Source organism: Malus domestica, chromosome 02 (genome assembly GCF_042453785.1).
Source record: "Malus domestica chromosome 02, GDT2T_hap1".
Classification (NCBI taxonomy): Eukaryota; Viridiplantae; Streptophyta; class Magnoliopsida; order Rosales; family Rosaceae; genus Malus; species Malus domestica.
Window position 1 is genome coordinate 20,380,514 of NC_091662.1, and position 20,092 is coordinate 20,400,605.

Consider the following 20,092-nt stretch of genomic DNA (forward strand, 5'->3'; position numbering starts at 1 on the left):
TACAAGCAATTGAGAGAAAACAAGGGTGGAGAGCCAAGAGTGATAGAGAGATCTAAAGCAAGTTTTGGGGTTTTGCATAAGGGCTTTTAATAAGTTCTTGATACCGAGTTGTTATTCTACATATTGCAGGTGATTTCGCAAGAGAGATTAGGCAATGTTCGATGAACCTTGCTAAATTCTTTGTGTTTGTGTGTAGCGTGTTTACTTTATTGTTCATATATCCACATAGCATCATCTTATAAGTTGACATAATACCGGAGACTATCGATAAACAAGATCAACTAAGGGAGATAAAAATCAACCATTTAGATATCGAGTAACAATTTATTTATTTGATATACTTAAATAACTAAAAGTTGGAAATATGTTTTTCTTTGTAATTCCAAATCAGTTTAGGATTAGGAAATAAGTTAGTCTTTCCTATTCTAAAAGAATTTAATAATCATCTACTTGTAAGGCATGTAACCATAGACCAGACCATGGTCTATGGACTATAAATAGGCTTGTTGGGTGTTGTTTATTGACACGAATAGGGAACAGAATACAAGCAGCTAAGAAAAAACAAGGATAGAGACTAGAGAGCCAAGAGTGATAGAGAGATCTAAAACAAGGTTTTGGGTTGAGTATAAGGGTTTTCATTAAGTTCTTGTAATCAAGTTGTTATTCTACGTATTGCAGGTGATTTCTCAAGAGAGATCAAGCGAAGAGTAGGCAATGTTCGTTGAACCTCACTAAATTCTTTGTGTTTATGGATGGCATGTTTACTTTATTGTTCATAGATTCGCATAACACCATCTTATAAGTTTGCATAATAGCGGAAACTCTCGATAAACAAGATCAACTAGGGGGGATTAAAATCAACAATAATATCAAATAAATCAACAATTTAAGTATCAAGTAACAGTTTATTTATTTGATACACTTATTTGATACACTTAGATGACTAAATAACTTATTCGAATGATTTTTATTTTTTTTTGTAAAGATGATCTTCAAATAAAGATTAAAGAATTAAATAGTTCCAATTATAAAATACGATATTTGCAAGTGGAATGAGCTCATCCCCTTTAAAGAAGTGCAAGTATTATTCCGAAGAGAACATGCCCAATAGGTGAGTATGCTGGGATTCTCTGAGCACCTTCATGCTTAAACTGGGTCCATTGCAATTTGCCAACAACAAACTTGACTCTCAATTCAACTCCAGGGAAAAAGATATTGGAGGGAAGGAAACCACCAACCAGCCTGTCTTCTCTTGCACTCAACTTTTGCTAACCCATAACCCATGACATGACATGACTCCATTCCAAACCATATCAAATTATCAACCTAGTTTTTGGTGGTAGAAATAGAAAAAGACAAACAATATGGATAGGCAAGCTGAGGGCATACACCTTCAACTACCACAAACTTTAAGGGTCAACATTTGCCCTTCATTACCCACATGTGGGACCCCCTCCTATTAGACATGGATAGGAGGTAGTTCCCAGACCAGAAATGTGGATATCACCCTACTGATTTTTGAATGGCTTGAAACAAATATCCACTATCCAAATCCAATCCTATCCAATCCAATCCAATCAAATTCACTAATTTGGTACTAATCAGAAGGGTAGAGATTTATTCAACTGAAAAATTAACTCTTTTACTTGCAGCATTCCCATAGCTTTCTTAAGTTACAAAGTGAAGAAAGTGAGATGGAAAAAGTGAAACTCAATCATTAAGCACACAGCATTACAAAACTCAAGATTGGTCCAAGAGTTGTTACAAATAACATGACCCTAACCCTCCCCCTCTCTCTCTTTTTGATCTATGTTGCTTTCATTCAAGAATTATACGCAACAACGTGAAGAAAAAAAATATTTTTATTATTAAAACAGAAGAGACCGTACCCGCGAAACAAATCACAGGAATATGACCTCTTTACCCTGATGATGATCTCCAACCGAAACCAAATCTGCAAAATATCCAGTTATCTTAACTGCTAACTTCTTTTGCTGCAGCAACAACTGCCTCAACAGTGATGCCATACTCCTTGTATATTTTTCCAGCCGGTGCACTTGCCCCAAATTTATCGATTCCAATCACCTTTCCTTTGCTTCCAACAATCTTGTGCCACCCGAATGTTGATCCAGCCTCAAGGCTAACCCTAGCTGTTACCGCAGCCGGCAAGACACTTTCCTTGTAGTCATCTGATTGATCATCAAAGAGTTCCCAAGAAACAAAGGAGACAACTCTAACAGTCTTCCCTTCTTTTCTGAGCTCATCGCCAGCTTTGGCAACAATTTCCAACTCAGATCCAGTTGCCATCAAAATGACATCTGGCTTGTTACCGGAAGAGTTGTCTGATATTGTGTAGCCTCCCTTCTCAACTCCCTCAATGGAAGTTCCAGGAAGATTGGGCAACTTTTGTCGAGAGAGGGCAAGGATGGATGGTCTTTTCCTGTTAAGGACTGCAACCCTGTATGCCCCAGCAGTCTCATTCCCATCAGCTGGGCGGAGCATCAAAATGTTGGGCATTGCCCGGAAACTTGCCAAGTGCTCAATCGGCTGATGGGTTGGTCCATCTTCTCCAAGACCAATTGAATCGTGGGTCATAACATAGATAACTCCAGCCTCTGACAAGGCAGAGATCCTTATGGCAGCTCTCATGTAGTCAGTGAAAACAAAGAAAGTGGCACAGTAAGGAATCAGGCCAGGGCTGTGAAGGGCAATCCCATTGCAGATGGCTCCCATTCCATGCTCTCTTACACCAAACCTTACATTGCGCTCTTCTGGGGTATTCTTCTGGAAGTCTCCAAAACTTTTCAGTAAAGTCATGTTAGAAGAAGCAAGATCTGCACTTCCTCCAATAAGACCGGGAAGAACCTTAGAAAGGGCATTAAGGTTCGCTTGAGATAAATTTCGGGTAGCGTCAGCTGGGGACTCAGGAGTGTACCTCTGGAAAATTGCAATCAAGAGGTCTTATAAGATGACCTTCATATCTTAAACAGATACGTTAATATACAAAATGGTTGTAACAGACCAAGTTAGTTCTACCCCCACTAGACAGTAACCAAATGCAGGGCCCTGAAAAAATTAGGGTGTGATATCAATGCCATCCAGAATGCTTTCCCCAACATGTTTGTGCTCATTTCCAAATAGCTCAAGTATAAAATATCTAAATAAGCTAAGATGAGCAATAAAAAAAAAGTTCTACTCACCGGGAGTGCTTTTTCCCAACCAGCAGGTAGCTCACCCTTAACGATGGACTTCAGCTCTGCAGCTTCCTCTGCGTACTTCTTCTCATATTCTGCAAACTTGGCATTCCATTCAACTTCAAGTGCAGAACCTTCAGCGGTATGGCGGCTCCAGTGACTAAGATAGAAACAAGATGATGAGTAATTAATGCTAAGAGACTGATTAAAGATAGAAATTAAAACGGAGTGGTCCTTACCTTTTAACATCCTCTGGCACGTGGAAAGGCTCATATGGCCATCCAAGGTTCTTCCTGGTAGCATCAACTTCCTTGGAACCAAGTGCAGCACCATGAACACTGTATGAGTTTGCTTTGTTTGGGGATCCAAAACCAATGGTGGTTGTCACCTAAAAAATGCAAAAGTTCAACACAACATTGATTAGTATGAAATCAAAGTGAACCCTTGCAACTAGACATGTTCTGGAAAAAGAAAAAAAAAAACATTTTCATCAGACAATGCCAGAATGCATATTTGGATAAATCAAATACCACAAATTGTAGACACTTTTAAGTGAACTATAACAGTTAATAGACAAATGGTTTTCCATCCTATCACATCCAAATGAACATATTTGATAATCTAGAAAGAAGGCAGCTTATATCTGACCTTTATCAAAGTGGGTTTGTCCGTGACAGCCTTTGCTTCCTTAATGGCAGCTCGAATCTCATCATACCCAGTGTTTCCATTCTTCACCCAGATAACATGCCACCCAAGACCCTCAAAACGGGTGTCAACACTTTCGGTGAATGCAATCTCAGTGTCTCCATCAATGGAAATGTGGTTGTCATCATAGAAGGCTATCAGCTTCCCAAGCCCCCAGTGCCCTGCAAGAGAAGCAGCTTCATTTGAAATACCCTCCATTTGACAGCCATCACCCAATATACAGTATCTGCATTGAAACAGCAACAAAACCGCTAAGCAAAACCAAAGCATTAAAGATTTACATCAAAACAGCAGAAGCTAGAAAACAAGAGTTCAAACGTTAAGGTAATCTTACGTGTAGTGGTCAACGATCTCACTGTCTGGCTTGTTGTAACGTGCAGCCAAGTGCTTCTCAGCAAGAGCCAAACCAACAGCATTCGCAATACCTTGCCCCAAGGGACCTACATAAAATGAAAATACACGTAAGAATACCAGCTAATGCTATTATTTGTTTTCCTTTATTAAGAGTAATCAAATTAACCATCAAGCTCAGAACTACTCAATTAAATATCGAAAATGGAAGAGAAACTAACCGGTTGTGACTTCAACACCGGGTGTCTCAAAGTTCTCAGGGTGTCCAGGGGTCTTGCTTCCCCATTGACGGAAACTCTTCAAATCTTCTTCCTACTCGTTGATCCAAAATCAAATCATCAGCTTATAACCAACATTCAGTCAATCATACGAAATCAATCGGATAATTAACAAAGCTAACAGTAATCATACATTAATTTACATGTGGAGTGCTGGATGCAACTCTAATGGAACAAAAGGCTACATGCATTATGAATTTCCCAAACAAACATGCAGAACCAAATCTAATGCACGTGTGTAGAGAGAGAAAGCTAGAGAAAGAGAGAGAATATCAGAAAATTAAGCTCAAAGCTAAAACATTTCTCCAGCAGTGATCCAATTCTCCACCCAAAACACCAAAGTTCAATCCAAATCCACAAAACCCAAATCAATTTTCAACTCAAAAACACAAAATACACAAAACCCAGAAAAATGAAGCATAAGAAACCCACCTTTACACTGTCGTATCCGGCAAGGTGCAGCAGAGCATACTGCAACATACATCCGTGTCCAGCAGACAACACGAACCGGTCACGGTTGAACCAGTAGGGGTTCTTGGGGTTGTACCTCATGATTTCGTCGTACAAAATATGACCCATTGGAGCACATCCCATGGGCAAACCCGGGTGACCCGAATTGGCCTTCTCCACAGCGTCAATCGCCAAGAACCGGATCGTATTCACCGACTTCTCCACCAACGACGTCTCCGTGGTCTTGTCCAGAGTCTCGACCGCGGCAGCCCGGACCGGCCGGTTGGCCCCAAGCCTGCGGCGCGGGAGGCGGGAAGACGACGGCGATGACGAAGAAGAAGCCGATTTGAGGCCGGAGAAAGTGGGGAGTGTGAGGGTTGTGGAGAGGGAGACCCGGTCGGAGGTGGAGTTGGAGCCGTGGTGGGAAATGGCTCGGGCCAGGAGGGCCTGGGACAGAGTAACAGATGAAGATGAAGTCATGGCTGCTGCTCTGTGGTTCTGGCTATGGCTCAGAGGAGAGAGAGAACTAGGAGAGAGAGGAGAGAGAGAGAGAGAGACTATGTGAGAGTCTGAGAGAGCGGTTGGAGAGCTCTTTGGTTTTATTGGGATAGCAGAGCCGGGGCTTTGAGCTTCTCGTCTGCGCAAGAGACAGGTAGAGAGAGGGGCTGACCGTTAGATTTGGGGAAGGTCCGATCTGTGCCGTTGACTGAGGGTAGGAGTTAGGGAATGCTCTGCCTTCCATTTATTTTCACCTTCTAAGGCAAATTGGGACCTTTATTTTTGGGGTTTTTGAACTTTAATCTCTCAAGAAGATTAAAATTTAAAAAAAATCTGGTGTTAGATTAAATATTGATTTTAGTCCCTAATGTGCCCTTAATTCAAAATAATTAATGTGCATTTTATTTAACGTCTCCCATTAAATGTTTAAATTTATTAATACACAAATTTTAATTTATTTTTTGACCAAAAAAGAGTTTGTTAATTTATTAATTTTATTTAACATTCTTCAAACTTGAAAGACTCAATTAATGTACCTAAATGTTAGTATCGAAATATATTATATTGAACTAATATATTTAAATGTATGTACCTAAATATATGCACCAAAATGTATTAATATTAAATTAATGTACTTAAATGTATGTACCGAAATGTATGCACTGAAATGTTAGTACCGAAAATGTATTATATTGAATTAATGTACCTAAATGTTTGTATCGAAATGTATGTACCGAAATGTGTGTACCTAAATGTAAGCACCAAAATGTATTATAATGAATTTAATATACCTAAATGAAGAAGATAATGTACATCAAAATATATTGTATAACAAAAATTAGTTTATCTAAATGTTCACAACAAAATATATTACGATGAATGAAATGAAAATAAAAATTATAATGAAATACAATTAATACATTAAAATTTAGAAAGAAAAAGATAAATAATTAAAAAATCAAAATATAATTAATAAATCAGGTTATTAATGTATCAAGGGACTAAAATTAGATTTTGATCTTACTCATGGTTTTAATAAAAAAGTCATCTTTGCCAAGGATTAAAATGAAGCTTTTTTATTTATTTTTACATTTTTCTAACTTTTCGTGTTGTGTGGAAAATCAATTTAAGGTTGTTTGAAAATGTTTTTAAAATGATAAAAAGTGCTTATAGTGAAATAGATTTTAGGTTCAATTGAAATGTTTTTTAAAGGAACTAATAAATATGTGCTTCTTGCAAGAAGCACTTAAAATGTTTTTCTAGGATCCACTTGAATTTTACTAAGAATTAGTTTCAAAAATATTTTCATCAAAACCATTTTCAGTCATTTTAAAAGTACTTCTAAATGAGCCCTTAATTTGAAAGAAATTATTTTGATTTGGTTGTTCCACCTTGGTTTGTCCGATGGCTATTCTTTGTATGGATTTTTATGATTGGTAATTTTAGGATCTAGTTGCTATCTTAGTGGTGGTTAGATTGGGCACACAATCATAAAACGGAAACATTTTTTCCTGACTTTCAAGTGACGGTAATGTTTATCACATTATTTATAGAAAACTGTTATTAGCATTTCAAAAATCTTATATTTTCCTTTCTAAATATAAAAAGTTTGAAGTGCCAAATGAAAATTTTGGAGTCCCAATAATAATTTCCTATTTATATCGTTAGATAAGTTTAAATGTCGAGATTTATATAATGGATAGACACAAATCTCTAAATTTAAATTGTTTTTAGATCTTAATTGAGATGAAAGAGGGGATTAATCATGGATGGGATAAGGAATTCATAATTTTAAAAAAAAAAATTTCAGATTAATTAGCTAACCATAAAGATTGAATCTTTACAAAACTGTAAAATTGAGAAGTATAAATCTGGGTCATATTATTTTGTTGACAATAAAATCATACAACCTTAGATATAATCATACAACAAACATAGAGGGAAACAAATTAAAAGCCTTAGAAGTGTAATTAGCAGGCAACTTAATGGAAGCACTGAAAATCCGATGATGGACGGATTTCCCATCTCTAAGGATCATCAAATTGTCAAGAAAAATAGAAGAAAATTTGAAAACAAATGGGTAGCAATTAATTACAAAAACAGACCCAATCACAATACACAATCGCACCCAATTTTTGTGATAAAAATTCAAAAATTTCAGAGACTTGGAACCCAAAACAACAAAATTGATAAAAAAAAAAACCAATAATAATTTCAAATCTGCAAAACCAAATCAAAGAGGAGCAGGATGAGGACTAGCAGGACAAGGATAAGAGAGCAAGACTAGGATGAGGGAGCAGGAGAAGCAGGACGAGTGAACTCTTTCGAAGACGGTCTTAGCAATCCCGTCATATTTAGGGGTGCTCACTAAGAACTCTTAGCGAGGGAGATAGTCGGAGCGAGTCCAATTGAATCCCACTTAACTTAATCCTACTGCCTAACAAACATGGGACTAGACTAACAATTAGTTCAGTCCAGTCTAATAAAAGTTTGTGAGCCCAAACAAACACACCCTTATAATCTTAAAAATAAAAATAAAAAATTAAGCAAAATTAAGCTGCACTTGGCTGCGGGTTTACTCACATGATTCCATTTAAACAAAATTAAATTATGTTGTAAAAGTTGTATGGTGTATGCCCATATCCCACATGCATTAGTATACCCACATCCCACATGCATTTGGAAAAAGGTGAAAGGGATAGTGATATATTTGTTGTTATGTAATATTGTCAAAAGTAGCCATCATATCATTTTTAGATGTTCTCATGGGAGTAACTCTATAGATAGAGTGATCCATGTGTTATCAAAACACATTGTGAAAGAAAGAATCAAATAAATAATATCAGTATATCTCCCTCCCTCTCTTTATCTGCCATCCTTTGTGTTATAGCTACTAAAGTTATAGTGTGATATTTTGCACTTGCTTTGCTCCTGTCTTTAGCAAAGGTTATTTCTCTAACTTTTGCCGCCATCCTTTGTGTTATAGCTACTAAAGTTATAGTGTGACATTTTACACCTGCTTTGCTCCTGTCTTTAGCAAAGGTTATTTCTCTAACTTTTGCCTATTTATAACATGTTATCAGCACGACTCTCTAACCATTTCTCATTTCCCTTCGCCGAAAGAAAAAGAAAATGTTTCCTCCTAGGATTTTACTGTTCTTCTTCTTCCTTTGCCTCAACTGCTGGATATACCCTCGTGAAGAACTGTTTGCACCATGCCTGTTTCTCGTTCTCAATTTAACAATTACTTATATATTTGATTTCTTGTTTGTTGTAGTTTCTGATTACTAACATAATATTTATTTATGTTAATTTTACTACGATCAAAGATGGTGCAGTATCATTGCCCATCTGCAGATTTAATTTTACTGCAATTTTAGGTGGTGCGGTATAATCGTCCACCTTACATATTTAAATTTGCCTGCTATTTAATTTTACTGCAATTTTAGGTGGTGTGGTATAATCGTTCATCCTACTCTGCATATTTAAATTTTCTTGCAGTTTGAGTGGTTCGAAATAATCGCCCATCCTACGCTTACTTCAATGAGAATGGTGCGGTACAATCGCCCTTCTCATCAATCATGTAAATCTTGAGCCTAAAGTTTCGAGTGCTTATCATTTTGGCTTGAAAATCAAAATGAAAAATTTGTAAGAACCAGAAGTTCTAACACTATATTCCTCTAGGAATACATATTATTGCAAGTTCTTACACATCTCATTTTTTTTTTCAGAAAAGAAAATGGCGAACTTGGCAAAGTTTGATTTTGTTGCCTTGGACATTACTGGGAAGAACTACCTTACCTGGGTAGCGGATACCAAGATCCATCTGGAGGCAGGAAATCTTGGAGAAACCATAAGGGAGGAAAGCAGTGCATCCTTTCAAGATCGGGTGAAGGTCATGATCTTTATTCGTCGCCACCTTGATGAATGACTAAAGAGTGAGTACCTAACAGTTGAAGATCCATTAGCTCTCTGGTATACATTGAGAAACAGATACAATCGCTAGAAAACGATGATTCTTCCAAGAGCTCGTTATGAGTGGACTCGCCTAAGGATCCAGGATTTTAAGTCAGTAGCTGAGTACAATTCTGCGATGTTTAGAATTAGCTCATAGATGAAGCTATGTAGGGAAACCATCACTGAGGAATATATGCTGGAAAAGACTTTCAGCACCTTTCATGCTTCCAACGTGCTCCTATAGCAACAGTATAGAGAGCAAGGCTTCACTGAATACAAATAGTTGATATCTGTGCTCCTAATAGCTGAACAAAACAATGAGCTCCTGATGAAGAATCATCTGTCTCGACCTACTGGATTGGCATCATTCCTAGAAATGAATGTTATTTCCTTTGAAGGGAATACCACATCCTCTCGTGGCAATAATTACAAACGAGGATGTGGCCACAAGCGAGGCTGGTGGAACGGGAAAGGCAAGAACCATGGTGTCTAGTTTCACAACCAGGTTTTAAGGTATAATTCTGGCTCGAGCTTCAAGAATGCATATCCCCACAAAGGCAAAGCTCATATGAACAGCATTTCTAGAAACTCTGAAGGAGCCTGCCATAGGTGTGGTGGCAATAGGCAATAGGCGCGTACCTGTCGTACCCCAAAACAACTAGTGAATCTATATCAAGCCTCCCTCAAGGAGAAGGGTGTCGAGATCAATTTCCTCGATAGGCAAGACCAATGGATATACCTGATCCAGTGCTCAACTTATCAAGGCAGTTGAACACAACCTACCTAGATGTTTCAGACTTCATTATGGAAAGAAGGAATGAAGTGTACCGGTTCGATTGAATAATTTATGTTTGATGTATATTTTATTCTAAACTTGTAGTTTAAAACTCGCATTTCAATTTAATAAAAATGGCATTTCAATTCCCTTTTATTATGTGTTGATGCACAAAACCGGAGCGGTCTTGGAACAACGTAAATTCGACCGTGAATCTGCACAAACGCTCAAGAACATGAAGAACACAAGGATTTTATCGTGGTTCACCCCAATGTTTGGGCTACGTCCACACTGTAGTTGATTCTGTTTCTCTGTAATTGTATAGATACAAGTGTTTGAGGGGAAGTCCCCCAGAGAGAGAGGAGAAGGGAGAAGAGAGCCTCGGTGGTGTGAGGTCTCTCCTGAATGTAATGAGAGCTTCTTTTAGCCTTCTTAGGCTTGGCTCTTTGCCTCCCTTAGAATGAGGGAAGGAGTCCCCTTTTATAGAATAAGGGGCTCCTATTCTTTTACAAAGTATGGGCTTTAGTGTGAGGCCCAAATACAAGGCCCAAGGCCCAAATATACGAGGCCCAATATATGGTACCAACAGGAGTCCCCCAAGTCTTCAGTCAAGAGAGTCTTTTGGCTGGAGACTTCAAATTCAGTCCATGTGTGGGCCGAAGTGACTAGATGCTGTCTTGAACCAGTACTCAACATGAGTCAACGCTTAACATAAAGTAATACTCAGCTAGAGGGAGCACACGTTACGAGGTTGCCCGGCCGGAGTTGATGCCCGTTGCGAGGCTGCTTGGTTAGAGGCTTACGCTCGCGGTGAGAACTTGCTTGGTTAGAGGCTTATGCTCGCAGCGAGAGGTTGCTCGGCTGGAGTCGATGCTCATTGCAAGGTTGCTTGGCTACAGGCTTATGCTTGCGGCGAGAGGTTGCTCGGCCGGAGTCGATGCCCATTGCCAGGTTGCTCGGTAATAGGCTACGTTCGCAGCAAGGCGGCTCGGCTCGTGGCATTCCTGGTTGCAAGTACATACTTTATGTCAATGTGTACTCAGTATGAGTTGATTCTCGACATGACTTGGGTCTGTAAGTTGGGTTTGATTTTGTAAGTGCCCAAAATGAATGGTGTCTGAGCTTGTGGGTGTCCAAGCAAGTGGATGTCCTGGTTGGGCAAGAGATCAATGTTGATCAGTAGAGCTGGTTGCTCGATAATTCCTGACAACAAATGACAGCATAAGTATGATTGTATAAATCAATAACGTGGAATTAATCATGTGATATCATTTATAATAATTATATTATTTAATCATGAGTCATCATGATATAGAAATAATATAATAATTATTTTATAATAATTATTTTAATCATAATCATAAAAATAATAAAATATTCAAAGGAAAAGAATCTTCTCCCTTTTTTTCGGTGGAGGCATGGTGGAGACATAATGGGTGGTTTTCTAAAAAGAAAACGTTTTTCTTTTTCTTTTCTTTTTCTTTTTCTTTTCTTTTTTCTTTTCTTTCTTTTCTTTTTCCTTTTCTTTCTTTTTTCTTTTCTTTCTTTCTTTCTTTCTTTTTTCTTTTCTTTCTTTTTTCTTTTCTTTTTCTTTCCTTGGCCGACAATGGGGTGTGGGATATTTCCCACCAAACCCGTTCCACTTTCTTGTTATTCCTTCTGTCTCTTCTTTTGCTGTTGGGTATGATGGAAGGTGGAGTGGAGCTTCCACTTCTTCTGTTCCTCACTAATGTTGCTGCACTCCCTCTTTTTCCTGATGTCCTGCACCTGCACTTGCACCTGCAAATCATGTGCAGTGGTACTACCCAGCTCCATCCCATTACAAGCAAATACAGATAGCTCCGGTCTTGGCAGCTATTGACCAAAATGTAAGACCTTCTCAAAGCTTCCTCGAGCTGCTCCAGAGGCTCCCTTGTCTCCGGATACCTCTTAAGCTCCGAGATTTTCAGTTGCTCCAACAAGTTCCCGATCAGCTTCCAATGCTGTGCAAATTGCCTGCAATTCTTCTTGTGCATTCGTGCCGTGTTTGCCGCCTTGACTATCAGTTCAATCAACCTCACAGCGTCTAGGCCCGTCAACTGAGTCACATTTGCAATTTCTCCCAAGTGATCCCACGACGCCATTTTCGCCTCTTCGAAAGCACTAAACCTTGACTTTTCAGCTTTTTTGTGAACACTTCACTGGATCACAGCTACAGATCTCATTTCACTATAATCATTTCAGTTTGACATTAAACAAAAGCATGAACCAAATTGAAGTTCTAAAGCAGCAATTACTCTGAAAAATTGCCCAAAAAAATTGAGTCATCATTTTCCAATGGCTCGAGCGATTTCCAAGACAACCCATCTGAGTTTAAGGAGAGAAAGACTTCCCCGATGCGGTCCAAGGAGAGAAAGATTTCAACAAGTCTCCTCCACTCTCTGAGAGCGAAGCCCTCATCGGGCAGCATCTCCGAAGGAGGCGGCAAAATTGGATCGTCGGACCCGCCAAAACCTCCATTGAAGCCCTGTCCATTCGATTCGGCGTAGATCGACGGAGGAGAGAAAGCCTCCGACGCAGGCTGAGTGGCGAAAGCATCGCCTGCGGCGGAGCCGTGGAAGATTGGGGAATCGGTAGCGGAGTCCTTGAGCGACTCGGCCTCGACGAAGGAGTCAAATCGCTGGGAGGGGAGTCGCGGGTCGTATCCCAGATAACCGTCGTCGTCGAACGGGCGAGTTGACACGGTGATCGGGACTGAGTCATCTTCGGGCTGAGTGAACGAGGCCATGATCCAGTCAAATGTACTAACACACAAGAAACGTCTCTCTCGATCCCTCTCTCTCCTCTTAGTGTTAGCTCAAGCTGAGAAAGGATCGTTAGATTAGGATCGTGGTATATATACGATCAATGATTGAAGACCTATCTTTTGCATGGTGTTTCTGAGCGCAGTTGAGCGGGTCTCCGTTGAAAGTGTGTGAGCGCAGTTGAGCAGATTCACGGTGGTGGTGAGATTTGATGAAAAAAAAATGAAAGAGAACCGACATAGCTTTTCGTGTCGTTTCCCACAAACGGCGCCAAATGTTGATGCACAAAATCAGCGAAGACTTTGGTACAACAGAAAGTGTCAGGTTTTGTGACCTTCGCTTGGTTGCTTGGTTGCTTCAGTCACTAGTGAGGATAAGTACGTAAATGAATAGAGACAGAGAAGCAAACACAGGATGTACGTGGTTCACCCAGATTGGCTACGTCCACGGAGTAGAGGAGTTCTTATTAGTAGTGAAGGGCTTACACAAGTACAAAGGATCAAGCTCTCAATTTAGTGAGTTCTTGTGAATGATTTAACACAAATGGCATTAGGCAATATTGTGGGGGAATGACCCTTATTTATAGAAAAACTTGTAGCTTTGTCACATTGACATGTGTCATGTTATGATTGGTTCTTGATGTTGACACGTGCTGCGCTCTGATTGGCTTCTAATCTTGACACGTGTCGAGTAGTGATTGGCCTCCTGGTCGGAGGGGAACTCTTCTGGGTCCTTGACAGTATAACGTTGGCCGGTGCTCGGTAGTTTCGGGATTGGTCAAGTATGGTACAAACATTATGAATAAGTTGTTTTTAACTGTGAAACCTTTTACTTAAAAAGCATGGATAAAAACTTTGGTTATTCTCAAAACATAAGAAATGGAAGAGATATTTATCTTGCAGACAACGCAACCACACATACAATACTTCGTGAACGAAAGTATTTCTCAAGCTTAATGCTTACAAAAGTAAGGGTAACAACAATATCAGGCCAATCAGATGTAATTGAAGGCTCAGGGAAAGCCCAGATTATATTACCAAATGGAACAATATTGTCCATACAAAATGCGTTGTATGCTACTCGATCTACTCAAAATTTGTTGAGTTTCAAAGACATACGTTTAAATGGATACCACATTGAAACGAAAAAATGCAGAAAATGTGGAGTATCTATGCATTACCTCCAATGATACCCAGAAACGTATATTGGAGAAGTTGCGTGGTTTGTCGAATGGATTATATTATACATACATAAAGACAGTTGAATCACATACTGTCATGAACTAGAAGTTCATTAATTCAAAATTTTACATGCTTTGGCATGACCGTCTGGGCCATCCAGGATCCACCATGATGCGTAGGATCATTACTAACTCTATGGACATCCATTATTGAGCAAACACATTGCTATCTCAAATGATAACCTTTGCAAGGATTGTTCTCAAGGGAAGTTGGTAATTAGACCATCACAACTAAAGGTTGATGCTGAATCCCCATCATTTTTTGCAAAGAATTCAAGGGGATATTTGTGGGCCTATTCAACCATCTTGTGGACCATTTCGATATTTTATGATTTTGGTTGATGCATCTACCCAATGGTCACATGTTTGTCTCTTGTCTACTCGAAATGTAGCTTTTGCGAAACTTCTTGCTTAGATAATTAAGTTGCGAGCACAGTTCCCAGATTACCCCATTAAGTCAATCCGACTTGATAACGCTGGTGAATTTACGTCTCAAACCTTTGATGATTACTGCATGACATTGGGTATTGATGTTGAACACCCTGTTCCTCATGTCCATACTCAAAATGGTTTAGCAGAAGCATTGATCAAGCGGCTTCACTTAATAGCTCGCACTCTACTTATGAAAACAAAATTGCCAGTTTCTGTATGAGGATATGCCATTTTACATGCTACATCATTGGTTCGATTGAGACCTATAGCCAACTACCAATACTCCTCAGTACAACTCGTGTTTGGGTATTAGCTAAACATTTCACATTTACGAGTTTTTGGTTGTGCTGTTTATGTGCCTATTGCTCCTCCACAACATACTAAAATGGGACTTTAGCGCAGATTGGGAATTTATGTGGATTTTGATTTACCATCTACATTAGATATTTAGAACCCTTGACAGGTGATATATTTACAGCTCGTTTTACGTATTGTCATTTTGATGAGACAATCTTCCCGTCATTAGGGGAGAAAAGACCGTTCTAGAAGAATGGCAAGAGCTGACATGGGTTGTTCCCACCTTATCTTATTTTGATCCACGAAGCACTCAATGTGAAAATGAAGTGAAAAGGATCGTTCACCTTCAAAGTATTGCTAATCAAATGTCAGATGCATTTAATGATGCTTCAAAAGTGACAAAGTGACATATACCAGTTGCAAATGCACCTATAAGAATGGATGTCCCTATTGGACAAAATAAAGTGGCAGTGAATGAATCATCTGGTGCACGCCTGAAGCGTGGTAGACCCCTAGGTTCAAGAGATTCAATCCCTCGAAAGAGAAAGACTAGGGCACAACTGAATCCAAATGAAATCATTCAAGAAAAGAAAATGAATGATAAATCCCCAATTCATGATTCTGAAAAAGAAAATGTCCTTGATAAGACACATGTCCCTGAAGAGACAGAAGTGCATGAAAGCAAAGAAATCTCCATAAATTATGCATGTCTAACGAATTGTGGGATTGAAATGAAATAATCATCGACGATATGTTCGCATTCTCAATAGCCAGTAAGATCATATTAAGCGATGATATTGAGCCCTGCTCTGTTGATGAATGCAAACAAGGACAAAATTGGCCTAAATGGAAAGTTGCAATCCATGCATAATTAAATTCCTTGGAAAGGCAAAGTGTTTTTGGATAGATAGTCCAAACCCCGCCTGATTTAAATCCCGTGGGTTACAAATGGGTATTCACAAGAAAGTGCAATGAGAAAAACGAGATTGCAAGATATAAAGCACGACTCCTTGCACAAGGTTTTTCACAAAGACCTGGAATTGATTGTGAGGAGACATACTCTCCTATAATGGACGCAATTACGTTCCATTACTTAATAACTTTAGTGGTTTCAGAAAAACTTGACATGCGACTTATGGATGTCATCACCGTGTATCTATATGGAGAATTAAATACTGACATATATATGAAAGTCCCAGAAGGACTTAAGTTGCCTGAAATGACTAACAAACCACGAGGTATGCTCTCAATAAAATTAAGGCGATCATTATATGGGCTGAAACAATCTGGACAAATGTGGTATAATCGTCTCAGTGAGTTTTTGATCAAAGAAGGACATATCAACAATGTCATTTGCCCTTGTGTGTTCATTAAGAAATCCAATTTTGGATTTGCTATAGTGGCAATATATGTCAGTGATATGAACCTAGTTGGAATTCCTGAAAAGCTCAATAAAACTGCTGAATATTTGAAAAGCAAATTTGAAATGAAAGACCTTGGGAAAACAAAATATTGTCTCGGCCTGTAGATCGAGCATTATGCTAGTGGAATTTTGGTTCACCAATCAGCTTATATTGAAAAAATCTTGAAGCGATTTAGAATGGACAAGGCTTATCCACTTAGCACACCAATGGTCGTTCATTATTTGGACATTAAGAAAGATCCATTTCGTCTAAAAGAAGATGATGAAATGGTCCTTGGTCCAAAAGTACCATATATGAGTGCAATAGGTGCTCGACCAGATATAGCTTTTTTAGTTAACCTGTTAGCAAGGTATAGCTCTGCTCCAACAATTCATCATTGGAAAGGAATCAAAGATGTTTTGCGATACCTTCGTGGGACAATAGACATGGGTTTCTTCTACTCAGAGAAATCCACAAATGACTAGATCCTTGCTGGATATGCAGATGCTGGTTTCCTCTCAGAACGCATAAAGCCTACTCATAAACTGGATATGTGTTCACTAATGGAGATACAACAATCTCATGGCGCTCAACAAAGCAAATACTTGCTTTACATGAAGCAAGTCGTGAATGTTCTTGGTTAAGATCAATGATCCATCATATCCAGAATTCATGTGGTCTAACTTCAAAGACAGAGACTCCAATTGTCATCTATGAAGATAATGCAACCTGTATTGCCCAAATGAAGGAAGGATTCAACATGGGCGATAAGACTAAACACATATCTCCAAAGTTTTTCAGTGCATATGAGCTTCAGAAGGCTAAAGTTATTGAAGTCAGACAAATTCGTTCCAATGAAAATCTAGCAGACTTGTTCACCAAATCTCTACCAAAGTGCACATTTCAGAAGTTAGTGCAGGGAATCGGATTTCGTCGGCTTACTAATCAACTAAATTTGAAGAATGCAGAATCAGGAGGAGTATCCATCATACATGCATGTTATACTCTTTTTCCTTCGATTAGGATGTTTCCCACTGGGTTTTTCTTATCAAGGTTTTAACGAGGCAACATAAGCTTACATAAACACTATATCAACAATCAAGGTAAAGTTGTACTCTTTTTCCTTCGCTATAGTTTTTTCCAACTGGGTTTTTCCAAGTACGGTTTTAACAAGGCAACTGATGTTGATATGTGGGCATCCAAGGGGTAGTGTTGTAAAAGCTGTATGGTGTATGCCCACATCCCACATGCATTAGTATACCCACATCCCACTTACATTTGGAAAAAGGTGAAAATGATAGTGATACATTTGTTGTTATGTAATATTGTTAAAAGTAGCCATCATATCATTTTTGGATGTTCTCATGGGAGCAGCTCTATAAATAGAGTGATCCGTGTGTTATCAAAACACACTACGAAAGAAAGAATCAAATAAATAATATCATTATATCTTCCTCTCTCTCTTTATCTGCCATCCTTTGTATTATAGCTACTAAAGTTATAGTGTGATATTTTGCACCCGTTTTGCTCATGTCTTTAGTAAAGGTTATTTCTCTAACTTTTACCTATTTATAACAAATTATTAACTTTATATCAACCAATTCAACACTTCATTCACCTTCCCTCCCTCAATCAATGATGTCATCCGTGACAATTCTAGGAACTTTTCCTAGTGGAAGTGGAAGTGAAATGTACCTAGATTTTATTTAAACAAGAGCCTCCGTAATAAAACTCTTCACTAATTTGGAATGACCTAAAATTTGTCATGTCATTAAATAAAGTTAGGAAGGTGCACTAAAGAAAGTTGAGGTTTCATCATAAAATTAATTGGTAATTTGTGGAGTAACCCAATTTACTTGTAAGCCCATGCAACCTTTCACCAATGTGGGACTCTTTTACCTTCACATTCTCACACACCCCCTCCCGTGTGGTGAATTTCAAGCCAAACACGTGGACAACACAAATTGGGTGACGTGGAGCACGTGAGGCCGTTGAGCTTCACATGTGGGCCAACCTAACTCTAATATCATGAAGAAAGTTGAGGTTCCACCATAAAACCAATTGGCAATATGAGGAGTAACCCAACTTACTTATAAAAGCTCATACAAAGCTTTTTATTTTCACCAATGTGGAACTCTTTCACCTTCACATTCTCGTATACAGAGCACTTGTTCAAACTAGGCCTGGGCACGAGCCGGGCATAATTTTGAAGGTACCGGAGCCTGGCCGGGTACATCATATTTCATTACAGGAATTGAACTCAACTCGGCCCATTTCAAACGGGCCGGTCCGGGAAGGCCGGGTCCACGGTTCCTTTTTTTTTTTTTTTTTTTTGGGAAAAAAACAATTATCGTTTTGTTTAATTTGCTCCAGCAAGTTGCTCATCATATTGTCTGCTTAATTTGCAGTTTATCGTTTTGTTTGCTCTCTACCTGGTATCACTATCGACATATTTGGAAAAAAGAGAGGTAGAGGATGTGTTGATTACTGATTTACTATAGCCGAATCTTAGTAATATATTAGATAAATAAAAAGATATATTCTAAAATGGTTGAAATCATCATTCATTAGCGAAGCTAAGTCTGTGATGACATAAGCAATGCGATCATACCATCTTAAAAAAATCTGTTAACACTAAACTATGATAGTAAGTTGAAACAATATTGCAGTAATTGCACAGATTCTATGATTTTACCACGACACTACCAATACCAACGTCCAAAATAACAACATATCCAAATTCCGAGAGTCCAAAATAACAATATTACATGACATCGTCCAAAATAACAACACATCGTCCAAGACTCCAAATTCATAGATTAACAAAAATTAAACCACATCCAACGTCCACGTTCCAACAACATTCCTCATTGAATCTGGAAGGAAAAATAGAATATAAACATGACATTTTTAACATCCAACATCATATTATCCTTATTGAATCATTGAAATTTAAAGTTTATTCATTTGGCAATTCCTTTTCCTTTATTCGTTCGAGTTGTTTGAGGATCTTCAATTTCAGGAACACTTGGTGAGATTGTTGAACTTGTAGTTGTAGATATAGTATTTGCTGCTGCTCTTCTTCTTTTATATTCTACAACAAAGAACAAAAGCACATTAATTGTAAACCAATTATTATAAAGTTATAAACCAAACTATACAAAACAAAATAATTACCTTCTTCACACTCTTGATAAAATTCAAGTTCCATCGGACTTGCTTCATACTCAATGTTGCTAATTGGTTCACTTCTTAACCAGTTTTGGAGGCATATCAATGACTCCATTGTTTGAGGAAGGAGAGTTGATCTAAAGGGGTCAATTACTCTTTTTCCTGCACTAAATGCACTCTCACTGGCAATTGTTAACACTTGAATTGGCAACACATCTTTCGCTATCAAAGCAAGTGTGGGATATGTGCTCCTCCCTTTCAACTTCCACCATTTCAAAATGTCAAATGGTGAATCATGTGGTGCTTTCTCTAGAGTGTCAAGGAGATACCTATCCACCTCATGTGCAAATGCAATATCCCCGGTGTCTTCTAGTTCATTCTCCCAATCATCCATCATTTGACTAAATATCATTGGATTTTCTGTTGCCACACTAGAAGATGATTGTTTTACCCTTGAACAAGAAGTGTCAACAATAAATCTTCTCTACCCTTTTATTGTGTTTGTGAACCGAAAGCTTGGTGAACATATTCACCACACATCGCCTTCAACAATGTCTT

At 38.5% G+C, this 20,092-nt stretch overlaps 1 protein-coding gene across 1 annotated transcript; it reads right to left on the minus strand.

The window, feature by feature from the left end:
• Positions 1-1,695: 1,695 nt before the first annotated feature.
• Positions 1,696-5,724, minus strand: LOC103418499 (transketolase, chloroplastic). Its single transcript, XM_008356623.4, has 7 exons — positions 4,961-5,724; positions 4,472-4,562; positions 4,234-4,339; positions 3,843-4,125; positions 3,434-3,582; positions 3,201-3,354; positions 1,696-2,937 (listed from the first exon to the last, which is right to left on the minus strand). Exons 1-7 carry the CDS (start codon positions 5,456-5,458, stop codon positions 1,975-1,977), a joined length of 2,244 nt encoding a protein of 747 aa, XP_008354845.3. The 5' UTR covers positions 5,459-5,724; the 3' UTR covers positions 1,696-1,974.
• Positions 5,725-20,092: the final 14,368 nt, after the last annotated feature.

Bases quoted from the DNA above. Each gene is read 5' to 3' on its own strand.
- LOC103418499 (XM_008356623.4), bottom strand. From the start codon at position 5,458: ATGACTTCATCTTCATCTGTTACTCTGTCCCAGGCCCTCCTGGCCCGA. The intron at 4,340-4,471 runs GTTAGTTTCTCT...CATTTTATGTAG, and splicing joins CGGTGTTGAAGTCACAACCG to GTCCCTTGGGGCAAGGTATT. The intron at 2,938-3,200 runs GTGAGTAGAACT...GCAATTTTCCAG, and splicing joins GTTGGGAAAAAGCACTCCCG to AGGTACACTCCTGAGTCCCC.